A 25,010-nucleotide genomic window follows, 5' to 3' on the forward strand; every position below is an offset into this window, starting at 1 on the left:
CACAGTTTCTTGCTGCATTGTTTCCTGAGAGTGGGAAATGTTGCTGTGACTGTGCAGTTTTTGCCTGTCATCTCTGCTGTCACCTTGACTGTCTGTTTAGATCCAGCATTGCCCTGAGCCTGCTTTTGCAGCCTGTGCATTTAGCTTCTGCAGTCTCCTCCTGACTTCTGGTAGTAAACTCTGAGAATCACAGAATGTTTTGGATTGGAAGGGTCCTTTAAAGGTTTTCTATTTCAACCCCCTTGCAGTGATCAGGGACATCTGCAACTAGAGCAGGTTGCACAGAGTTCCTTCAACCTGACTGGACTTTTTCCAGGGATGTGACTTCTCCCACCTCTCTGAGCAACCTGGGCCAGTATTTCACCACCCTCAATGCAAAACATTTCTTTCTTCTCTCCAGTCTGACTATCCCTCTTTTAGTGCAAACCATCCCTCCTTGTTTTGTCACAACAGGTACTGTTGAAAAAAAATCTGTCCCCAGATTTCTTATCACCTCCTTTAAGTACTGAAAAGCCACCAGAAGGTCTCCCTACAGTGAGTGTGGGAAGATACTGGAACAGGTTGTCCAGGGAAGTTATGGACGTGTCCTCACTGGAGGTGTTCAAGGCAGGGTTAGAAAAGGTCTTGAGCAACCTGGTCTGGTGGAAGGTGTCCCTGCCCATGGCAGCAGGGTTGGAACTAGATGATCTGCAAAGTCCCTTCCAACCTAAACCATTCTATGAATCTATGAATATCCCTGTGGACCTCATAGCTATTGCCATCGTGTTTAATACAGCACTTTTGTTTGAGTTGCTTAGTGAAGATCTCATGCTAAGCAACTGCCTGCCCCAGATTGGAAGTATAAAAAAGTTTCTTTAAGGTTTTGACTTCCAGGGAGTATGTGGCTTCGAAATATTTGCTGGTATGAGGTGACATATACAGGAAGGTGAAACAGTGCTGTTTTGGGTGTTGTGGCCACTTGTTCATATGTGTTTTAGCCTGGATTGGACCTGAACAAAGATTTATTGATCCTTTTTTATTTGCATTCCAGCCTCATCCCCACACCTGCTTGCAGGCTAAGAGGACTGCATGCTGTAGAGGGAATGTGTTAGGAGAAGTAGTAACCCTACTAGGAGTAGGTGTCATTTCTCTGCTATCCCAAACCTGAGCATCATTGCACTCCCACATGATTCTAATTTTGTGGTGGATTTAATCTCTTACACACAAGTAGTACACAGCATTAGAACTCACCAGCAGCGAGTAGATTTTGAATGGTCTTGGTCAAATTAAAAACTCCCTGTTGTGTGGTGCCTGTGCCTCTTGATAATCTTCTGGTTTTGGTTTCCAAATGATTTATTGTCCTCTGAAGGGAAGTCTGGCACCAAAATATTGCCCACCTATGAGTTAGGAGTGGACAGTGTGGTGGTGTAAATACTCTCAGGGACAGGTTGTGGAGTAGTCTCTGGGCTTTCATATTGTTTGGGTGTGAAGTGCTTTTGGATACATGCTGCTTGGCCTCCCCTTTGGGAGAGAATCTTGAGAACGTCTGGGTTGTCTGGTCCTCTGACCTTGGGCAAGGCAAGATGACTCTCTGGAAGCAAAAGCAGGGATCTTGTTTCGTTGTTTCTTGGCAACAGTTAAGATAGGAAACAAGACCTCCAGAGAAGGGCAGATGTGTCAGAGAAAGTTTCTGGTAATAGTTTAAGGCCATAGTGCACTAAGGTTAAATTAATTCATCGGCCAGAAAAAACAGATGAAGTGGCTTAAGGATCAGCCCCATGCTGATAACAACCTTGCAGCTGGGTGGGCTTATTTGGCTCTTGTTGGTCCTCATGCGCTCTCCCTAAGCCATAGCCCTTTTGAGGGGAACAGGTATGCATCCATAGACAGACACCAGTGAGATGGCTTCACTGAAAAGCAAAGCTGGCAAAACCTTTAGGCTGAAGAGTGTCCATGTACAACTGACACTTTCATCCCAGTAGTTTTTATGCCTGTGCAAAGCTAGAGTCCAGTCTGTTAATGTCAACAGTGAATCCAGGGAATCAGTGGTGCTGCCGAAGGTGAACCACAAATTCTCTGCAATGGACTTGTCCATCCCTTTTTCCCATACGTGTCTTTTAACCTGGTAGAGGCTATGTGAAGGGAAAGGCTAATTTATGGCCAGAGTGGCTGACCAGGATTAAATCAGAGCAGGCCTGAGCAGAAGTGTTTACTTGAGCCCCCCCCAGTTTGATTGTAAATACCCAGGTCTAGTTTACTGTCAAGAGCCACCCCTGCCTAGAATTCCATGTTGAGTGCCTGATATTGTGGCCACATCTCTCAAGACAAGGGCAGTCAAATCCCAGTCCTCTCGTGCCACGTGCCCATTGCCAGATTGGTTTGAAGTCTTTCTGTCTAAGATGCTTGTTTTGTTTCATGGCCTGTCCTACTCTGTCTCTCCCAACCTTGCTCAGATGTTTGCTGCCGAGGAGAATGTAGATTTTCGGATACACGTGGAGAACCAGACGCGAGCGAGGGACGACGTGAGCAGGAAGCAGCTTCGGCTCTATCAGCTCTACAGCAGGACAAGCGGGAAACATATCCAAGTGCTCGGCAGGAGGATCAGTGCCAAAGGAGAAGATGGAGATAAATATGGTAAGAATATTTACTGCGATCCCCCAGGCTCCGAGTCAAGGGCTTTAATGCTGTACGTTGGGCTGAGAACCTCCCAGGAGAAAAACATGAGCAAAAAGAAAGCAGGATCAAAGGGAACACCCCCACCCCCAAAATTTCTGTGTTAAGAACATGGAAATTTATTAGTGTGTGATGGTTCTTGAAGAGAAATATCTTCTGCTGCCTGATGGATGAGCTCACAGTGTGTCGATGTAACTCATAAACGGTACCGAGGTTGGTGATTTGGATTGTCCTTTCCCCATGAACTCTGGGCTCAAGTTTGGGTGTATCCAGTGTTTCAATGAAGTGCTCTTGGCTTTCTAGGCTTGAGGGATATTTGATTTGAGCTGAAATTAAACAGACATTGGAGCTTTGAGTGTTCCCCAGAGCTTAAGTTGAATCATGAGGCTGTGGATCCTGCAGGAATGCATATAATTGAATGTCCCCTGGGCTAGCAGAATGTTCAGCTATTCTCATGGTGATTTGCACACAAGCAACATGCTAGAGGTGGTACTGGCAGGCTGAATTATAACAACCTGCTATTCTGGTCTGCTTTGAGATGATTGTGGCAAAAATGCTTTTCCTCAAGGCAGTTGCTAGAAGAATTTTAGGGCTGTTCAGAGAACTGGTCCTTTTTCTCTTAGGGGAGGTACCTTCATGTGTTGCTGCAAAGGTGTGTGTATGCATTGGCTGGTGTGCACGGTCACATGAGATAAACTTCATATGCAGCACTGGTGAGGTGGGCTATTATGAGGGCAGGTCAATATCTGGGAACAGTTGTTCCCTCAGGAGCTTCAGGCAGGATGAGGTACACTCTGTGCCTAGTGCTGAGGGCAGTGACTACCATTGCCAACATGGGCAGAGGAGCAAGGTGAGCAGTGCCATGGGAAGTGACATCTACAGAGCACCTGGCTGGTGTGAAATGAACTCCCACAGCTCTTGAGAAAAGTCAGCCAGTTTTTCAGAGAAAGCCCTGCCCTGAGGTCTCATCAGCCTTGTCCTTTGTCACTCCCAATTTTCCAGATAAAACAGGAGTGTAAAGTGCCACTTGGCTGCTAATTATTGTGTCATTTGATTGCATTCATCCCCTTCAGGTTTGATATGTAAACCAGTGGCTGCGTGCTGGCTGCTCCCTGCCCAGGGAGCTCTCATGCCCAGGGTGACTGTCAGGTAGTGTGATGTGGTTTTCCTCTTCATGAAAGAAGGCAGCATTTACAGTGGGGTGCAGCAGGGAAGTGTGCCCGTGAGCAGCTGACAAGTGCTAATTTATGTGTCAAAGCCCATCTTGTCCCCTTCATACATATGCAATCGTGTCTGAACAACAAATCCCCACGCAGGAGCGTGCTCCTGACCGCCGCCCATGCTGCACAATTGCAGAGCCCAGGATTTTCAGTCTGATGGCTCCTTGGTGCCAGTGTTGCTGCTTACCATCCAATTCTCTCCACTCCTGGACAACCCAGCGTGCTCCAGCCATGGAGACCATTTGCTGACACCCCACCCTGCTCCCTCCCCTGTGCCTCCTAATGAAAGTCCTTGACAGGTCAGGTTGCAAAGCCTTCCCATCCCTAGCCCTGCTGAAAGGTTATGGAAATCTGTTCAGCATCTTGCTTGGCACAGGAACACTTAGAGCATGATAATCGGGGAGACAGTGAGGTGGGACATGGAGGTCCAGGATGTGACCATGCAGAGCTCCTAGCTGTGATAATGAAGGGGGGAGAGATGTCAGAGTTACTGAAGTGAGAACCATCTGTGTTACAGCCAAAACTGGATACAAAGGCAATGACACAGGATTCATTATGTGCTGGAAACCCCTCCCCCTGAGGCATTATTATGGAGTAACCTTTGATCAAGACCAGAGAGAGGCTTAAACCTGGTTTGAGGATCTCAACAGTTGCAAACTTTTGATCCACATCTCTGTCTTGCTGGTTGGGTCTGCCTCTGCAGGAGGACACCTTTCCCCTCGTGCAGCAGCAGATGGATGGTTTTCCTCCTGCCCTTTTTCTCTCCCCTCTTTCACTGCCTGGACGATGGCACAGTGAGTCAGAGCCAGGCTTGGCACTGGGCAGTGCCCAGCTCCTTTCTTGGCTACATTGCCCTTGCAGACGATGCAGTCACCCACAGCTTCTCCACTGTCTTAACCCTGATGGCATATGATGGTGGAGGTGACATGAATTGTTGTCCTAAGGATTACAGCTGGGAAAAGCTCTGGGAAAGTGAGCAAAAGCCAATGTCTGACAAAAGGCAAAAGATGTGGGAAAAGGGGCCCGAGAGCCGGTTCCTGCCCCTAATTCTCCCAACATCTCAGTCGGATTAAGAGAAGGCAGCATCAGGCAAGGGCAGACTCAGTTTTGATGTGGGCAGCTCTGTGGAGCAGGTAGCTATGTCTGGGGTCCATAGTGCTCATCACCAGCAATTAGCAGTAGCAAGTTTTAGGGATTGGGGAGCTAATAACACTTTAGCAAATCTCCTCCCATACATTCACAACTGGTTAAAGAACAATGTCCAAGTGAAAAGATGCTTTTTATTTGTTAAACATATACAGCTTCCAAATGGCTGCTGTGGGAGGGGTGTCCTGCCTTTGAAGGCAGGTTAGTTTTATTGCAAGGTTTTATTGACTTCTGTAAAACTTCTCACCTCTTGGTTGAAGAGAATGCCCAGAAAAGAAGGGAGGTGGCAAGTCTCAGACAGAGAATTGCTCATTTCTAAGTAGCCACCATGAGAACAACAAAATGACCAGCCAGCCCTGGTCCAGGGAGAGAAGATACCAGAGGGCTGGGGGGATTGGCTGGAGGAAAGCCCCTGCAATGTTTTATCTAGGTCTGCAAATGCCATATGCAAGGCAAAAGGCATGCTCTGCAATGCTTAGCTTTGCTGGCATAACAATCCTGGTATGTAGGTTTTGGCATATGTGTTCTTTGGGGCCAAGATCTGGCCCCATGTGTCAAATTATTAAATGGCAAATTAAGTCAGTTAATAGAATTAATTGAGTCGATGTAATCCTTTTAATCAGATGGATTTGATCCCTTCTCAGATGAATTAGAATCCATTAACAGATAAGTCAATTATTGGGCTAAATTAAATCTAATAATAATAATGCCTGCTGCTCACAGCAATGCTAATTAATCTAAATACACTTACCTATCTCCCAAGGTTGCATGGGGTTTTTTTTTTTAGGGTTTAATTGATGTTCCTAAAGTGCTCTGAGATCTTTAGATAACAGACGATCTATGTGAGCAAAATATTATCTCTTAACAGAGTATAAACTAATTAAGAGCCTGATCTATTTACAGATTGCATTTTTACTTTAATCTCTTCGACCTATTCAGAAGGAGTTTGCACTGGCCCAGAAAAACAATATTCCTGTTATAAGCTTATTATTACTTTACAGGTTCCTAAGTGGTCTTTTCATTCAGAAAATGAAAGGGGGAAGGAGAAAAAAAAACAACCATTAAAGTGCTGACCAAAAAAAAAAAGAAGAAGAAGAAGAAGAAGAAAAGGACCTGGAACCTTTATATTCTACCTCCGATAAATGGTACAGATAGGGAAGAGAGGGATCAGTGACCTGAAACCTTAGATCCTTTCATTTATTTTCATTTCACAAAAGGCAGAAGACATTCTATCCTGTTTGTTCACGATCTTTGTATCCGGCGCAGTTGGGGAGACAGAGCTCTCTTGGTTGGGTGAAGGCATTTTTTTGCCTCATTTGTATTTCACAGCCATGTGATTTTGGGTTTAATTTGTCCCCGGCTACTGCTGTCCTGTGGACGATAAGAAGTGATAGCCATCAGGAAAGAGGCGAGGGGCATGCCAGAGGCCTTTGGGCTTGCCCTCTCTGGGGAGGTAACTTTTCTTTGTTGTGAGTGCTTGAGGGTCCTGATGACTGGGACAGAATCATTAAAGTTGGAAAAGACTTCTAAGATCATCAAGTCCAACCGTCCATGTGGTCGAGTATGTAGGCAGATGATTAGTTGGTGTGTTCCAGGTCACTATCCAGGGGTATTTTGTCTGCTCACCCAGAGGCTATCATAGTTTAAAAAAATCCTCTTGGGTCCCCTAGAATGTTATAAACCATCTATTTTTAAAACCTTCTCATTTATCAACCTTCTAGTATATGACATGGGAGGCTTTGTCTGAGGACAGCCAATGCAAGGGACAGCTCACAGATATGACAGCTTTCCTTCTCAGCACCCTGTTGGCCCAAATCTGGGTTCTTAACCCTGCGTGCAAGAACCAGTCGACACACAGAGTTAAGACACTTGTTTCATTCCATTTCTGCACAGAAAACGATGCTATGTGATAAAGAAACCTGATTTGTGACAACATCACCACTGCCAGTATATCCAGCCACCCAAGGGGGCGGACTCTGAGTGATGAAGTCCCCTTGAAGAGTCCCCTGAGTTCAGTGCTTTTTAGCTGAGGGCTCCAGAGGTGCTCCTGGGACAGGAGGTTTGGGGAGGTTAACAGGGTTTACTAACAGGGTGTCAACAAATCTTGGGTCAGGAAGACCAAGGAGGAAAGCAAATTTAAAGAGGTGCTGCAGGCATGATGCCAGGCATTGCCTCCACGTGTCACGGGCATTCCTGGTACAGAGCGTCACACTCCGTACACGTGTGCTTTTTTGAGGGTGTGGGGAAAGCAAGGAGCTTGGGGAGATGGGTGCCTCCTTCCTGGGGCCACCCCAGCCTGGGTGATATTCTCAGCAGCTTGCAGTCCCCGCCTTCTGTTCTGGCTGGAGCTTCCCAGAGATGCCAGTGGACAAGCCCATGGAGAGCACATTACAGCTGTCTAGACATCAGCCACACTCCATCCCGCCAGAGATTTCATTTGTGGTAGAAGTGGGCTCTGTTCCATGAGGAGGTGTAATATGTGTGGAAAATATTATTATAGCAAAATAGCCTCCTTTAATTGACTCTACATTTTGCAGGATGCCTTCCTAGGTTTGGGTAATCCTGTGCTCTCCAGAATTAATGAGCTGACATAGCACTTCTTGGGGTTTGGCAGCCTGACAGCTAATTTAGAACTCCCTAAACTCATTTCACTAATGACTCCCATTTGTTCTATCTCAAAGCCTGGAAACAAATGCAAAATACCAGTGCCATTGTCCCATCTTTAGCAAGTCATTCTTTCCCCTCGGTGTTTCTGGCACCTTAACAGCAAGCTGTCTTGGGAAACCTGATTAACCCTTTCCATTCCCAGAATAGTTACAATCAATTTTGATCCCCCTCCTGGGATGAAGAAACCTATAAACTCTTCATGACTGGAAGGCGCGAGGAAGACGAAAGCTGTATCCCAAGTTGCAAATGGGGTTAGTTAAATAAAGCTGTATTTCCACAGGCTGGGAATTCAGAATCCTGCTTTTCTTCCCAGGAACCAGGTATATGCAGAGGGACTGTTCGTCCCTGGGCAGCCCAGCTCGATGCCCCACACGAGCTGTGATTCCCTTTGTAATTTATTCCACTGACCATCAGGATGGCTGTTTCCTATTTAAATGCTGTATCACTGCCTCCAGTCTCTTCCCATTACAGTTTTGACATGACAACAAGACAAATAATTTTTTTAAAAGACCTTTTATCTTCTAAATCATTTATTTTCACTTACTTAGCCCGGGGGCAGAGCTGACCTCAGCGAAGGGGATGATCATTCACCGTGGCAGCTGTACAGTCATATGGGTCCTGGGGACTGGCCTGAGCCACAGAAGCCTTCGCCCTCCAGCTGCTGTGTTGTGGCTGTGGGTGTTTTCCCTTCTTGCCCAACGTCCCCTGGCTGCCTTATTGATTCCACCACCCACCCGTTAAAATATCTTCCCTTCTCAGGGGGGCAGTGGTGGAGTTTTCTTCAGAAAGCAGGCATGGGGATGAACTGGAGTGTGTTGCTTTGTTGAACCATGCGTGGAGTCAGTGGAGCTGGGGTGGAGATGGAGCTGGGACTGGGATAAGGACTGGGGCTGAAGCTGTGGCTGGAGCTGTGGCTGGAGATAGGGCTGAGGCTGTGCCTGGGACTGGAGGAGCCTCTGCTATCCTCACTATCCAGGAGACTCTGAGAGGTTCAGCAGACATTCAAAATGCACCATAATAATTTTATATGAGCCATCTGTACATTTAAGATGTTTTTCTTTTTTATTCTGTCATATTCTGTGCCTGTGCCAGGCTAGGGGAAAGCTGCTTAGACGTATTGGGAAGTTTAGGGGGAAAAATCCAAGCCTTTTGCATTTTGATTCCTGACAAACCTATTTCAAATGATGTGTTTGTTGCCAATTTCCTTTGCTTTTGTTTTTGACAGCTGCTACCCCAAACTCCCACTGTGACCAGTGTCACACCTGAAGTTCGGCTCTTTCTTCAGCAGTCCCTGTTTGGTACCTGTAGCAAACACAAAAAGTCGTCTTTATTTTATCTCTGACACTGCAGGGATTTTTGATATCCCTACTTCTGGACTTTGAGATGGCTTAAAGAACCTTGACTTTCATGGAAACAAAACAAAAATCGTCTTTCAGCTCTGTGTCCAAACTTCAGATCTCCAGGTTTGGAAAACAACAGCCTGTTAGTAGATGCTAAGGACCCAGAAATCATGAGGAGAAGTAATGTAGAGGTCTGCTGATAATTAGTCATTTTTAGTTTCTGTGTGGAGTAGAAAGCAAGCTACAAAGTGAAAAAAAATCTTTATTTTCATGCAAGTCATAAAAAGGTTTTTGTTAACAGTTTGTGTGTGTGTGTGTGTGTGTGTAATTCTGTGCTGTGATTTAAGTGTTCCCATTAGAAATGCAGAATAGGAAATAGGATCCCATCTGTGAGCAATTTAGGAGGAAGTGAGACAATGGAGTCGATTGCTGCTTCAGTTTAGATAATCAATACAAATATTATTAGTATAGTGATTTATCTTCTGAGACACGTTATGAAAATGTGAATGCCAGACCCTGAAGACAGGTCAATATGATATTATCTGTTCTTGCCTTGCTGTGATTACGTTTTTTTCCCATGAAGCTTGAGCAGCTGCTTGACTAAATGTTCTTCCTTGGCTGTGATGAAACAATGCAGAAACAAAGTTGAGGCTTCCCTTTCTCCTCTGTGACTCTGAAAGCCTGTGGTGCATGTTAGTACAAACACTACTTTAATCTGATATTTGTACCTAGGGACTGCTGGGTAGATACTGGGAGGTGGTCTTTAAGGTCCCTTCCAACCCAGCCAACTCTGTGTTGAAGATCTGGAGGAAGTTTGCATAATTTTGAATATATTTCTGGGCCATGAGTGGTTGTGTGCACAAATACTGGGAGACTTCCTTTGACTTTATTGCAGTTGGTCCATGTCAGTGTCTGTCATCAAGGCTTGGATTGTGGTATCTGATGTTCTCCTATATCAAAGCATTCAGCCAGTCATGAATTCAAGTTGGTTCTCGAGATGCAACAAAAAGTACCCTGTGAATAGGCTAGTCTTCATTTCTTACAGGTTTTTATTTCAATTGCTTTTGCTTTGGAGATGAGGGAAGGAAAACATCATCAACAAATTGTCTTTACGAATTTTGGCTTTGGTGTACGTTTTACCATGCATGCTATCAAGTGCCTGCAAATCTGTCCTTCAGAAGAAGCATTTGGAGGAAACCAAAAATTGCAATAATCTCATTAAGGATGTGCCTAATTGCAGACAGGCTGGGAAATTCAAAACTTGGTGTGTAAAGAGCACATGTCTGCTTGAGGAGAACATGGGATCTCCCTAGGTTGCTCTTTGAGAGACCTGAAGCCATTATTGTGCTTTGCTGGATACTTTCTTTTGGTGGAGTTAAGCCAAGTTGCTCAGCTGTATCATCATCTGCACTTCACTCTGCCCAGGTTAGATGGTGGGACACTGAGGCTGGATCCTCTAGACAGAGGAGAGAGAAGGACCTTTGCTCCTCATGTATAATGAAGTGGCATGAATTTCATCTTCTCAATCTCTTTGTGTGTGTCTCTCTCATCTCTAAATCAAGGGTTGCACTGTTCCCTCACCTCACCATCAGGATAAAAGCATTACAAAGGGAGAGATGCTAAAGAGGTGGGGGAAATGGAGACCACATCTCCAGCCTGGTTAGAAGTAGTCATCTGGTGTTTTTAGGTGCTGTGAGACTGTTCCTCTTTTCAGGTTGGGGTTTCCTCAAGGAAGGTGTTAGACTTTGTAAAAAACTAAGGCACTTTAATCGCTCAGATTTCACCTCAGCTATTTTCAAACCCAGATAGTCAGGAATTTCCGCAGCTGCAAGGTGGAGCACAGCAAACATTAACAAGGCCAGCAGCATTGCCTGGCTGTCTGGAAGAAGAGGGAAGAGCCTGGGCCCTTCAAAACTGCACCAAGCCTCGGGCTCAGCGGAAAGGTGAAAAATAATGATGCTCTGAAGAGGGGAAATTGCTGATGCATGACACTCAGAACTCTGGAAGAGTCCAAAAAGGGAGCTGAAAACACCCCCCCAAACATGACTATCTGTGGCTTGAACGAAATAGTGTCCGATCAGCATTCAGAAACCGCTGAATTCAGGCCGTTCCAATACTGGCATTTTCCAGAGTGCCTGCCAGTCGGATGCTGAGGAGAACACGTGTAGAGTGTCTGCGGTCTCGGCGCTCACAAGAAGGGGAAGTCAAGCTGGAATTGAAGAGAGTGAGAAGGCCCAGTAAAACCCCCCTGTTTTCTTACAGTGAGGAGAAGAAGGAGGTGTTGGGGTTGGAGGGAGACAGTTGCATGGCTGCACGCTATGAACATCACTTTTGATGAGCTATGCCAGCAATGGATAGCGTGTGCTTTGGTCCCTGAAGAATTTAAAGTATTTTCTGAATGCCTGTACCAGACAATTCATGTTTTTATGGTGATGTAGGAGCTCAGACTTCTAAATATCTCCTGAGCTTTGTGTTCCTGACTTCTGCTCTCATTTCTTTGAGGTTGTGTCAGTCATTTGCTGTTGCTACCTGGAGCGGTTCACCTTGAAGAATCACTGGGTAATGCTCATATTTATTTTGCTCTTGTTTCTGAGAACTGAAGTGAGTGTCTGACAGGCCTTCTCCTCCACTCAGCTCACGGTTGCCAAAATGAGTGCCTTTCCTCCCAGAGCAATAAGAAAAAATTCCCGCCATCTGCCATGACCTTGCCTTCTAGCTGTAGTGAGTTTTGGATCTTCTCCAACAAGCAGTTTCCTATCAATCACAACTGGATGGCATCTGTGCTAGCTGGAAGGATCCAGCCCCAGGTAGCTCCATGGAGAGGAGTTCTTGTGTTCTGATGATGCTCAGCTGCTTCTGTTCCTCATCCAAGGGCTAGGCTGTTGGGATGGAGGAGGAGCAGATGTTGTGCCTGAATGGTGCAATGCTGATGCACACCACTGCCATTTGAGCCATATGGAAGGAGACATAAGCTTGGGATCCTGGCTCAAACTGGCATGGCTGGTGTGGTTTGGTTTATACCTGATGTTCTCAAGTGCTTTTGGAAGGACAAGCAGGAGAGGAAATGTGTGGTTGGATGTGAAAGGAGCTCTAGCAGCAGTGAACATCACCACAGCCTCTGAAGGTGGTGAAGGACCTAAGAAGCAGTAGGGAAGAGCTAAGAATAGGCTGGCATGTAAACACCGCATACATCTGAAAAAATAATGTCCAAATGGCCTCAGTGCTTGGCCAGAGACAGTTGTGAGGCTCACGGTGTGTCCGTGCTCCCTGTATGGTATGGGTGTGCGTGCTGAAGCAGGCTGAGGGGTGCTTTGAATTCTGAATTTCAGATCACACATTGTGACAGAGGGGGAACTGTGCAGCTGCTGAAAGCTGGGCTTGCCCTGTTGGGATCAGCGATGCTGTCCCAGCTTCCAGCAGCAAAGGAGCCTGCCTGAAGGTACTTCCAGTAAAATCCCAAATAACATTTCTGCTGGTTGCATGGAGGGATCACAGGGCTGGATCTCTGTGAAAATCTGAGGCCTGATTATCCTCTTTCCTACACTCATGAAACTCCACCGACTTCAGCAGAGCTGTTCCTGGAGCTCCTGTGTGAGACTGAAAGGAGATTAAGTGCCCAGCAGTGCCTCCCATTCCTCCTGTGTCTTGCACCTTTGTTAAGACCTTGCATTTCAAACCATTTTAGCCGGTGGGAGGCAAATCAAAGCTGTTAGGTTTTAGCTGGTGACAATGGTGGGGTGCTGTGTGGTGTGCCCAGCCCCTTGCCTTTGTGCCACGTTTGCTCAGCGGTGATTCTGGCCTTTATTTCATTTGCTTCTGCATCTGCATTTGTAACCAGTTTTTTTTTTTCAAGTTGAGTTTCTGACTGGTGACTCATTAGGAGTAAATAGGCAAAAGGATATTGACTTTACACCTACTAATTTGGGGGTGCTAACAAGCAAATGTAAGAGCTGTATAGTCACATTCCACCTGGGAGGACTGGAGGAGGGGAGATAAAAAGGCTTGCAAAGAAACTGCACTTTTGTTTCTGGTTCCTAGCCTTGGTTGCTCTTGCAACTGTAATGAGTTTGGGTGAATATTTGATGGTCACGTTGCTGTAACCTGTTTTGAGGAGAGATTGAGAGATCTGGAGCTCCTTAGCCTGGAAAAGAAAAGACTGAGAGAGAAATCTTACAAATGCTTATAAATATCTAAAGGTTGGAGATCATGAGGATGGGGCTAGGCTGTTTGTAGTGGTGGCCAGTGATGGGACAAAGGACAAAAGGTACAAACCTGAGCACAGGAGGCTTCACTTGAACTTAAGGAGAAACTTCTTTCATTTGAGAGTGCCAGAGCCCTAGAGCAGGCTGCCCAGAGAGGTGGTGGAGTCTCCTTCTCTTGAGACTTTCAAAACCCACCTGGAGGCAATCCTGTGCAACCTGATCTACGTGAACCTGCTTTAGCAGGGGACTTGGACTAGATGTTCTCCAGAGGCCCCTTCTAATTCCCACCATTCTGTGAGTCTTTGATTCTGTGATTGAGCATCACTGGGACTTTCTAGCACTGGAACTGTTAGACCTGTGTGGGCATGAGAAGAGGCTGAGATGCTAATTAGATGATGGTAAGCATGTTCCCTGAGAAATGAGGTGCCCTTTACAGCAGCTGGCAGAACAAACCCTTCTTCCTGTGGCATATGTGAGTGCAGGGATGCGACGGATGAGTCAGGATGTGTGTTGCTGCCAGCGCTGGCGTGCTGTGCGGGTGCCACTCTCTGGAGCGGAGATGAAGACCTAGAGCAGCTTTAATACAGCTGGTGTAGGTACCAACAGCAGCCACCATCAGTAGTGTGGGAAGTCCATTAGACAAATGCGACTCAGTGTGGCTGCGGGAAAAACAGAAGCTCATGGTCATGACCATAGTCAGGCCTGAGGTCTGTTCGCAGTATTGATGGTGCTGGGACCTGGGTCAGCTGCAGATGTGTCCATCCCCACATGTCTGATGCACTGACCACACACCCTTAGATGTGCTTAAATCAAAACAAGGATGGCAGTGTTCTTGGGAAGAGCAACCTATTGTAGGGGAGCTGGGGCACAGCTTATCACAGTATCACAATATAACTAAGGTTGGAAGAGACCTCGAGGATCATTGAGTCCAACCTATCAACACAGACCTCATGACTAGACCATGGCACCAAGTGCCACGTCCAATCTCCTCTTGAACACCTCCAGGGTCGATGACTCCACCACCTCCCTGGGCAGCCCATTCCAATGACGAATGACTTGCTCGGTGAAGAACTTTCTCCTCACCTTGAGTCTAAACCTCCCCTGGCGCAGCTTGAGACTGTGTCCCCTTGTTCTGGTGCTGGTTGCCTGGGAGAAGAGACCAACCCCTTCCTGGCTACAACCACCCCTCAGGTAGTTGGAGAGGGCAATGAGGTCACCCCTGAGCCTCCTCTTCTGCAGGCTAAACAATCCCAGCTCCCTCAGCCTCTCCTCACAGGGCTGTGCTCAAAGCCTCTCCCCAGGCTTGTTGCCCTTCTCTGGACATGTTCAAGTGTCTCGATGTCCTTCTTAAACTGAGGGACCCAGAACTGGACACAGTACTCAAGGTGCAGCCTAACCAATGCAGAGTACAGGGGCACAATGACTTCCCTGCTCCTGCTGGCCACACTATTCTTAATGAGAGATGTCGTCCAGCCTTGATGGCCTTCTCTGAGCAAAGGGTTGAGCTGGATAACCTCTGGTGAGCCTTCCCAGCCTAAATAATTTTGTGATTTGGTGAGTGTCTTTCAACAGTGATAATAGTGAGGGTACTTCAACACTGACAGTCAGAACAGAGCTACCAAAAGGCATCAGTGGTCAATTGCTTAGAAAGCAGTGGTTCTCCTTTAGATGCATTCAGTGGGACCCTTGGGAAGTGTCTTCTTGTGGTTTGTGTCTCCTTTTTCTCCTTGTGATATTGGTATTGGGATTTTAAGAGTTTGTGTTATTTAAAAGATTGGATGTATTTAAAAAGTTGGCCTGCAAAGTTCTCTATTCTACTACTTCAGTGCTTTTGCTCTTTCCCTCAGCTCAGGGTGACCTCCTTACATCTGTAAAGATAATAGCATCTGCACAAGGGTTTATTATAAACTGGGTTTATCTTAAGAGGTGTGTGCTGTGGCATGGAGAGGCATACTACAGTGCTATCTTGACTCCTTTCTGGACACAAACTGGGTTTACTGTGTGCTTTGAATGGAAGGAAGGAGTCCCCAGTCCTGCTGTATCTGATGCCAGGCTCCCTTTCACCACGTCCTGCTCTGTGGTTGTGACTTCCACCCTCATACCTCCTCCTCGGTGCCTGACCCGACTGCAGCCAATCTCTCTCTCTCAGCAGGAGGACTCTGAGGAAATGCAGCAAACTTCTGCTGCTGGGACAAAATTGCTGTGCTCTGTAACAGCAAACTGTCTTGAACTAATTGACAGCCAGCTTTAAATGTACGTCCATCAAGCAAATATATTGATTTATGTTTTTCCTCTCTTATTAAGTGCAAAGCAGCTTCCAGCATGGTTTCTGCCCCAAGAACTGGATAATTCATCTATTGTTTAGTAAAATTGGTGGGCAGTTTTGACCTCTATACAATCGTTTCAGTACCTTGAGGGATGAAGGAGTTTCTTCTACTCATATGAGTGTTTGACCATTTAGAAAAAAAGCAAAACAACAACAACAACAACAACAACAACAAAAAAACCCCAACCCAAACCCACACACACACCAACAAAAGGTGATCCATTTTCTCTGGATGTCTTTGAAAGAAGCTTAGTTTAGAGACAGACTGGAGAGAAAGGCTATTGATTTTGTTTGACCTCCAAACAGACTGCGGTCAGTGTATTTTCCCCGTTGGAAGCGGTTCAGGGCTCTGAATTTCCATGTCAGCGTTTGTATTCTGAAGTGCACTGGAGCTTTTGCTGCTTCTTCAATAAGCAGCAGGCTGCAGAGAAGGGTAGTGCTGGTGTATATATGTATTTCCCTCTGGATCTGCCTGGCCTTTCTTTTTTTTTTTTCCCATGTAGAACTGGGTCCTGTTGCTGATTAAGCATTTACAAGTCTCTTTTTATTGAACCTCATGCAGGTTATTGACTTAAGCTGAGACTCCAAGCAACAGTTTTGTAATCCCTGTCTTGCTTTTTCCAGTGCTGAACCAGGACCTTTCCCAGCCTCGTGCCTGCACTAGCACCCGCAGTCGTGCCTGGCACGAGAGGGGATACCTTCCTGCACGCAGTAATAGACCCTCTCAGAAATGCTGTTTCTTGAATGTTCTCTACCTTTACATAGGAAAGCCTTCCTGACTGCACTTAGTCCCCTGCAGTGGAACAGAGTATTCTGGTGACTTCTGTAGCACTGGAAATACTCTGCTCCCTACAGGTTTGTGTAGTTCTGTCAATGTTCCTCTAAAACGGATTGTGAGAGCTGATGTGCCCTTCCTCTGGCATTCAGCTATCAAACAGTGGCTTCAAGGCATGGTAATACCTGTAAGATGTGTTGATTGTCAGGTTTCTAAATGAACTTCTCAGAGCTCCTTTGAGGTGAGCAGAGCCAAGGTGTTGACTGGTTATCTCCGTTTAATTTAACGATAATGCTTCATGTGGTGTGGTTTTGGTTCCCATGCTTCCGCCTGTGCTGCAGCACATTCAACACAGTGAGTTTGCTGCTGTCAGCACATCAAAGGGCAGCCTGATAAACTCACCATGATGCTATCACACTGTAGGCAGAGGGTCATTGATGTTGGATACCAGTTGCTGAGCCTCTTGTTGGCTTTGGCTGCATGAGCTTAATGTCTAATACCCATGGGCAGATGTTCCTCTTGGTCCCAATGCTTCTTTTGAGGGCTGAACTTCTTCACCACTGCCTGCCTCATGCCCACTTCTAGCTGTGTTTTGGCACAGGGTGGAGGCTGCTGGTGCATATGGGTGAGAGCCTGTGGTGTTTGTGGTCTGCTGACAATTTCACAGCATCAGTTTCTATCTTAAGCACTTAACTTCCCAGAGAGTAATAGCCCGCTGCATCCCTAAAAAATAATGAGCAGTGGAAATTGTGTTTGTGCAGCCTGTGCCAAGTCAAGCTGAGGTTGTGTAACTCTAGTGACTCCTAGGAGCAGGGCTTTAAGGTTCCCCAGAACCTTTCTTGCTGCTGTTAGCCTAAACTCCCCCTCTCCCTACATCTGAATATTGAATTACATTAACCCTTTGCAAATGGCTCAGCAAACACCTCGGAGAGTGGTGAGAAAGAGAGACCTATAGCTGTTAAACCTCTGCACAAACATGAGGGCAAGGAGCTGATGGAGTGAGATAGCAGGAGGTGATAGATTCACTCCCAGCAGTCTTCAGCCACAAGCAGGGCTGAGCCTAACATAGCTCAGTACTGGTCAGCCCACACATCCCCATGGCTGGGGCTGCTGGAGGTAGGTCCCATGGGTGCTGTCTGTCAGCCTCCTGTGCTACCTAGCCACCGTGGGTGCTTGTGTCTACCTTGAGTACTGGTGCTGCTAATTATCCCTCAGCTCCAGCTCCCAAGCCCTGTGTGTGGTGAGTGGTCCCCGCAGCCGGGACTGGGCCATTGGGCAGAAGGGTGCAATGCAAAGGGGCTGCTGTGCTGCCTGGGATGATTTAATAACAATTATTATGACTACAGCAATAATATTCATCAACTGCTACTTGGGAGTGAGTAGTCCTGGGTGTGCAGTCTGGGCACAGACTGGGCTGCTTAGGTGTTGTCCACCTCAAGGCTACCATGGAATCATGCAATTGTTGTTGCTTGGAAAAGACCTGCAAAATCATTGAGTCCAACTGTCAACCTAATACCCCCATGGCTGTTAAACTATGTCCCCAAGTACCATGTCTACATGTTTCTTGAACACCTCCAGGGACAATGACTCCACCACCTCCTGGGCAGCCTGATCCAATTCCTGACCACTCTTTAAGTACAGATTTTTTTTCCTAATATCCAGTCTAAACCTCCCCTGGTACAACTTGAGGCCATTTCCTCTTGTTCTATCACCTAATACTAGGCAGAGGAGACCAACACCCGCCTCATTACAACCTCCTTTCGAGTAGTTGTGGAGAGCAACATGAAGATGTAGAACTTCAGGATAGAGTTTAGTGGTCATAGTAGTTGGGTTACAGTTGGACTCAATGATTTTAAAGATCTTTTCCAACCTTTATGATTCTGTGAAGCTTTGCTAATTGATGAGCAGAAAGTTTTGCAAGACTTATGAGTGGTAGGTGATGTTTCAGTAAGATCTGTCTTTGGGAATGTAGGTAATGATAGAATTGTAGAATCCACTGGTTGGAAGAGATGTGTAGAGGTCATCTAGTCCAACCCCCCTGCAGAAAGTGGGACATCCCTACTCTACCAGGTTGCTCAGAGCCCTATCAAGCCTGATCATGAATGCTTCCAATACCTCTGTTCCAGTGTTCCACCACCCTCATAGTAAAAATCTTCTTCCTAATGTCCAATCTAAATCTACCCTTCTCTAGTTTCAAACCATTGCCCCTTGTCCTATTGCTACATGCCCTTGTAAACAGTTCATCCCCAGATTCCTTGTAGATTGCCTTCAGGTACTGGAAGGCTGCTCTAAGGCCTCCCTGGAGCCTTCTCCAGGCTGAACAACCGCAATTCTCTCAGCCTGTCTTGGGAAGGCATCAGTGCTATATGTTGTGCTATGGCAGTGGCTTCCATAGGTGGTCTCCACCACATTGTGATGGTGGATTAGGAATATGACAGTTTGTTTTTGATGATCTAAATCAAAATCTAAGCACATACAGAAAAAGCAAAGATGTCCTTGTGTTTTAAGTGCCTGTCATCTGTTTCTAAGAGCTGGATACCAAATTATCCCTTTGATTCTCAAAGGTAATTGTACCTCTTAATTAGCTGGAGAGAAAAAAAACAACACCCACCCCACAGCCTGAGATCTTGCTATATAAATTATAATTAACCCCTTGGCACTGGAAGTTGAGATTTCCTGCCCCCGAGCACAAATGCAAAACGCATTAGCAGCACTTAACGTCAGACCCTCTCGCCCACCGCAGCCGAGGGGTCAGCGCGCTCCCCCATAAATACTGCCACACGCTCAAGGCCCCCAGGAAAATGGCAAGGAAGCCACAGAGACCCGAGGGAAAGCACTAAACACACCATTTGAGGATATTTGACCTGCTTTTTTCTCTGAGCTGCAAATGCCCCAGCGGGAAGGACAACACAGGAATCAAAAAAAAAAAAACCCACAAAAAAACAACCCACCAAAGGCAAAGCCTGAGGAGGAGCTGGGAGCCAGGAGCGGGAGGCTTCCCGGCGAGCGGTTTTGTCAGCTGCCATGGCTGGTTGCTCCGCCGTGAGAAGGGCTCTGGGCGCTCCCGCCTCGCACACCTCCAGCACAATCATTGTCTGGTGCCAGACACACTTGGCTGTGCCTCTTGTATGCGCAGCGCGCCGGGCAGGGGCCGGCGGCCACCCACCGCTGTCATTCACCAGCATCCTGCTTTTTTGTCTCCTTTTCAGCCATGCCTGCTGGGGGATGAGCTTTAACTCCTCACACCGGAGGTGGACCTGCGGTGGAGCGCCAGGTCAGGGCAGCTGGAGGCAGGGAGGAGGGAGGAGGAGGAGAAGAAGAGGGAGAACAACAGCATGGCCATTGCTGTGCAGAAACTGGAGGCTGGCCTGTGCCTGCTTGCATCTATGGCTCTTCCCTTCCCACTCCCCTCATCTTCGAAAGGGCTCTGCTTGCTTCATGGCCTTGGTGGAGAGGCAGGCACCTGGCACCTGGTGGGCACCTGGGTTTTGGGAAAACCACCTGCCTTCCCTACCAGGAGCCTGCACAGAGTCTCCTTAGTTCATATTTGCCTGTTCTTTTGGTCCTTTGGGGTTGTGGATGGAGAAATTACTCTCTTCTGCCATGGATCAGACCCTGGGTGGCTGCAACTCTGTGCTGGGTATACAGCTTTTGCAGATAAGGTGTTGTTTGCCAAGGTCTGTCTCTTGACCCATGGACTCTGTGGCATGTCCTCAGGCTCCTGCCTGCTGGTGGGTCAGGTGGTGTGCATGTCAGGAGCACCAACAGCTCCTCCTGCAGCAGCATTGGTTCACTGCTGCATCAAGTGTGGGGTGACTGATGGTGCTGCCATCAAGTGTGGGTTGATTTGGCCAGCTTGGCAAGCTTCTAAGGTGGCTTAATCCTCCTGTGCAAAGGTGAGGAGCAGCCCCTTCTCCTGGGGCTTGGTACAGAGATGTGGCTGTCAGGACTGCCTGTCAGTCTGCTGTGTGTAGCTGTGGGGAATTTCCTTCTCCTGTCTCTCCAGAGATTGTAGATGGAGATAAGAGAGAAGAGTAACAAGGTGTCCTCGTGATGGGGAAGGACATGCTCACTGGCAAAGGGCAGTGAGTGCTGGAAGAAGTGTTTGTTCATTGGGTTTTGTCCCTTGTCTCTGTGTCTAGAGATGTTTAAAATTAATTATATGTGATTAAAAATCTGGCTGAAGAGCCTTCCAAACTAAATGAGCTCTGTCTGTGCATGTTATGACAGGTATAGGCTGGACACCTACAGCAGTGATGTCACCTGTCACATGGCACCTGCTGCCTCAAGAGACTGTCTCCTGTGCTGGTCCATGGGATCGCCTCCAGGGTGGGAAGAGAAGGAAAGGCACTATAGTGCAAGGAGGAGAGAAAAGGGATGGAAAATTTTGGTTGAAAAGATGGGGCTGAACCTGAGCTTTTTAGGTGACCTGAGTCTGTAGAGAAGCTGAAACTGGGCTAAGCAACAAATAATGTAAGACAAGGGTTTTTTTTTGTGCTGTCAGTGCTGATTCTTTAAACCCAGAATACCCCCAAAATAACCTATTAGAGAGATTGCCTTGTTCCTTTGCTGCTCTTGTTTATAACATCACAGATGACGACTGGCTTAGTTTTCTACTTGATTTACTTTTTCTGTTAAGATTTGACATGGGATCTCCATCTCTTATTCCAAACACGGTTTGAACGCAGACTTATATTTGAGACTTTTAAAGCATCTTTATTGAAACATAAAAGTAATTTTACAGTTCTGACAGGTCTTATTTAAATACACAGTGGCAGATGCTTTTTGTCCCAAATGGCTCCAGGAAAAAAAACAAACAACCCAAAACAACCACCCGAACAATCAGCTTTTAAAACTTCTCATGCAATTAAAATGCAGTAAAGGGCAAGTAAATAGTCTTACCTATGCTGTGGGCTGAGAGTTTAAGAAACCCCCCCTGATGAATGTATTTCCAAAACTAAATATGCAACTTTAAGATCCTAAAGGCAGATTTAATGTGGTATCTGAATTTTGTTGTTGTTTGTGTCACGGCTGCTCTGAGACTAGGTGAAAGAATTGGGCTATGTCTGTGGGGAGAGACCTTTTCAAAGGGGCTGGTGGGGACAACCCTATGCCAAGGGGCTTCAACCCAGGGATTTGCTTTGGCTACACCAGGTGCTACAGAAGATCAATTTTTGTCTGCCTCTTTCAGCCCTTACCCCCAAAATAGTCACAATCTCATATTCTTAGTATCATAGAATTGTTTCAGCTTAAAAAGATCTGTAAGATCATCAAGTCCAGCTGTTGACTGAACACTGCCATGGCCATTAAACCATGTCCCAAAGTGACAAGACTTAGATAAGAGTGATAGTTTTGGATCCTTCATTGAATAATACATTGTCTTTTATTTGGCAACAATGAACTTCACCAGCACAAGCATTAGTAATCAGGTATCTTGGAAACTCTGTTTGTGTTCATTTGTAAGAGCAAACCCTGTTGAAAATCTTAATGCAGAGGAATTTTCCCCATGTGCCACAACATTTTTCTGGTAGGTTGTGCTGCTGCCACCGCTCCTCTGGGTTCCAGAGCCACAAGAATCCCACTGAAAACACTGAAGCGTCCTGCAACTTTATTTTCAGCATATTTTTGCCTTGCTGGAAGAAGGAAAAGTTACAATGAGCCCCTTTGAGAAAGTGCATAGGCACATTTATAGTCCTAACCATAAAATGAATTGTCACAATTTCAGCTTTTACCGTGCAAAACAAGAAACTTGCTGGGTAGAACTTTACATCTTTGTATACCAGACATGGCTGATAATCTTAACTCAGCTAACACTGCAAATGCTTTATGCATTTTTCCTGATTAGCCCCATTTTGGAGCGTTCACAGACACAACAGTGGAGCCTGGATGGCCAACTTTTGGAGTATGTGAAACCATTATGGTGCTGGCATGGAGGAGAGATTTATGTGTTTGGGACTTCTCAGTAAGAGGAGATGATGATGATCTTCATCAGTGAAGATCAGCAGCCAACCACCAGGCTGCCCAAGAGAGATGGACAAGTGCTTCAGAGTAAATGTAGTCTGTCCTACCCTTCTGGCCCCAAATAAAGCAGCTTTGGAGAAGCAAGAGTACATAGGGTTCCCATAGCCATCATTCCCTGCTTATTGTTATTTTTGTGTATGTCAGTATTTTTGTTGGGTTCATGTGAGACTGGGAACAAGAGAGTCAAAATAACTTCAGCAGGATTTCTTCTTGTGGTAATTCTAACCCTCTGTGGGGTAGGAAAGGTTCATACTATTTCCAGACCCAAGAGACTCCTGTGCTTTGGATGTGTTTCAGCTAGGCGCTCAGGGCCAGGTTCTGAGGTCCTTGTCTGTTGGGCTTGACTGTGTCAGTAGGAGTTTATTCAAATGAGAATGATCAAAGACACCAGGGTTTGGCCCTTTATTTTTCATTTTAGGTGCTTTTTCAAGCATAACAGAGCTTCTGAACTTTTTTGAGGCTCATCCTTCACTAATTCCAGACTCAGAGCCTGGCAGCTTGTCAAGCACTTTTCCTGCCTCTGTAGAAATACTGTCCACTTGAGCTGTGTTTGGAGGCAGCAAGACACCCTGGTGAGATAGAGGAATTTCTGTGCTAACATTTTTAACGTTTCTCTTTCCATGCCTACTTCTTAGTCATGGCAAGTTTGCAGGTGGCAAAGTTCAGTGCAGAATTTGTTTGGTGCCACTCCCTGCCCGGGCGCTCTGAAAGCACACAACCTATTGCCTCCAGTTTAACTGAATTTTGTCTAAATAAGCTTATTCACCATCACTGGAGCAACTGCCAAAATATTTTTTGCTGTCTCTTATGGTGAATTATGTATGAAACATCTGCAAGAGGCCAAGTCTGATTCCCCACTTCTTCATCTTTTTTTTTCTCAGATCTACAAATGGGTGCAAACGATTCTGTGTCAGAATGATGGTGTTCGACATTCATTTTTCACATGGGAAGATAATGACCAGCCTCTAGCCTCTGGCCAGTAATGTGTGACTTAGAATTCTCACATTGTCCTCAGATATATTTTATTGTTTTATTTTTTTTTCCCTGAAAATCACAGATTCAGGGATTTATTAAACTTTCATTTAAGTTGGGCAAAATCTCTGCAACTGACTTTGAGAGCTGTTCTTGTCTTACATCAGCTAAACTCTAAAATAATTCTCATATGCATGGGCTGATAAAAGACATCAAATTAGCAAATTTTCATTCATGGCATTTCCTTTTTTGGCTTTGGAACAAGCTGCCCAGTGAAGCAGTGGAGTCACCATCCCTGGAGGTGTTATAAAAATGTGTAGGTGACGTGGTTTAGTGATCATGGTTTGGGGCTGATAGTTGGACTTGATGATCTTAGAGGTCATTTCCAACCTTTATGATTCTATCAGCTTCTCCCAGGATGTGGTGAATGGAGTTCATTTATAGAGTCTAGAAGTTTTGTAATCCTTCAGCAGCTGGGCACTCCTGAGAGGAATACTTCTTTGTTTCAGAATCTCCTTTTTTCCTTGCTATTGCCATTCTGGCATAAGCAAACCATCTACAGGGTGGGGAGCATGGTCCCTGAGATGTTTGAGGAACACCAGCAGCTCAACATTGTTCCCTGGGTATGTATCATTACTGAACTGGTAGGGAATTTTTTGGGTGGTCATTCCTGCAGGTGAGATCACTATAGTGGCGTGACTGGCTTCAGCTGTGGAAGTTTCACTAGTGTGCAAAGGATATTTTCATAGAATCACAGGATCAGTAAGGTTGGGAGAGATCATCAAAGTCCAACCTATCACCCAAGACCTCATGACTACTAAACAATGGCACCAAATACTACATCCAATCCCCTCCTGAACACCTGAACACGAATGAGCGAGTCATTCGGCATTGGAACGGGTTGCCCAGGGAGGTGGTTGAGTCATCGACCCTGGAGGCGTTCAAGGGGAGATTGGGAGATTGGACGAGGCACTTGGTGCCATGGTCTAGTCATGGGGTCTGTGTTGATAGGTTGGACTCGATGATCCCCGAGGTCCTTTCCAACCTAAGTGATACTGTGATACTGTAATACCTCCAGGGATGGTGACTCCACCACCTCCCTGGGCAGCCCATTCCAATGGTTAACAACTCTCTCAGTGAAGAACTTTCTCCTCACCTTGAGCCTAAAAATTCCCTGGCACAGCTTGAGACTGTGTCCCCTTGTTCTGGTGCTGGTTGCCTGGGAGAAGAGACCAACCCCCTCCTGGCTACAACCACCTTTCAGGTAGTTGTAGACAGCAATAAGGGCTCCCCTGAGCCTTCCCTTCTCCAGGCTAAAATTTTATTATCCAGCTCTCTCGGGGTGTGCACCCTGTGGGGTTAACTTCTGAGGCAGTGTTCCATCCCTGCACATCTGTCCTGGGCTGGGCACTCAGACTGGTGTGGTTGGCACCAGTGTGGATATTTCTGCATGTCTTGGCCTCATGTCACGTAGACATGCCCAGGGAGTGCCAATGGGATAGCTCAGCATCCTGGAGATGGGACAGGATGCCTTCTTGGGGGTAGGTGGTTGTTTTGCAGATGGGAGTGCCTGAAAGCATATCCTAGAGGTTGAATCTCTTATTGGCTAGTGCAGAGGTGAAACCCAGCAAAAGGTGTCCTAGAGTGTGCCAGGTAGGGGCACATTAGCCCCTGTTTCTCTGTTACAAG

The 25,010-nt window shown here is 46.3% G+C and overlaps 1 protein-coding gene across 1 annotated transcript in view; it reads left to right on the plus strand.

Annotated features, from left to right (window-relative positions):
* FGF18 (fibroblast growth factor 18) overlaps nucleotides 1-25,010 on the plus strand; it is a 76,855-nt gene that overhangs the window by 26,295 nt on the left and 25,550 nt on the right. Inside the window, exon 3 of the mRNA XM_068147919.1 lies at nucleotides 2,433-2,613. Coding sequence (XP_068004020.1) covers nucleotides 2,433-2,613 — 181 coding nt within the window. The remainder of the gene's footprint in view (nucleotides 1-2,432; nucleotides 2,614-25,010) is intronic.

Source organism: Melanerpes formicivorus, unplaced genomic scaffold (assembly GCF_026170545.1).
Source record: "Melanerpes formicivorus ecotype bairdi unplaced genomic scaffold, bMelFor1.0.p_v2 SCAF_2, whole genome shotgun sequence".
NCBI classification, from domain to species: domain Eukaryota; kingdom Metazoa; phylum Chordata; class Aves; order Piciformes; family Picidae; genus Melanerpes; species Melanerpes formicivorus.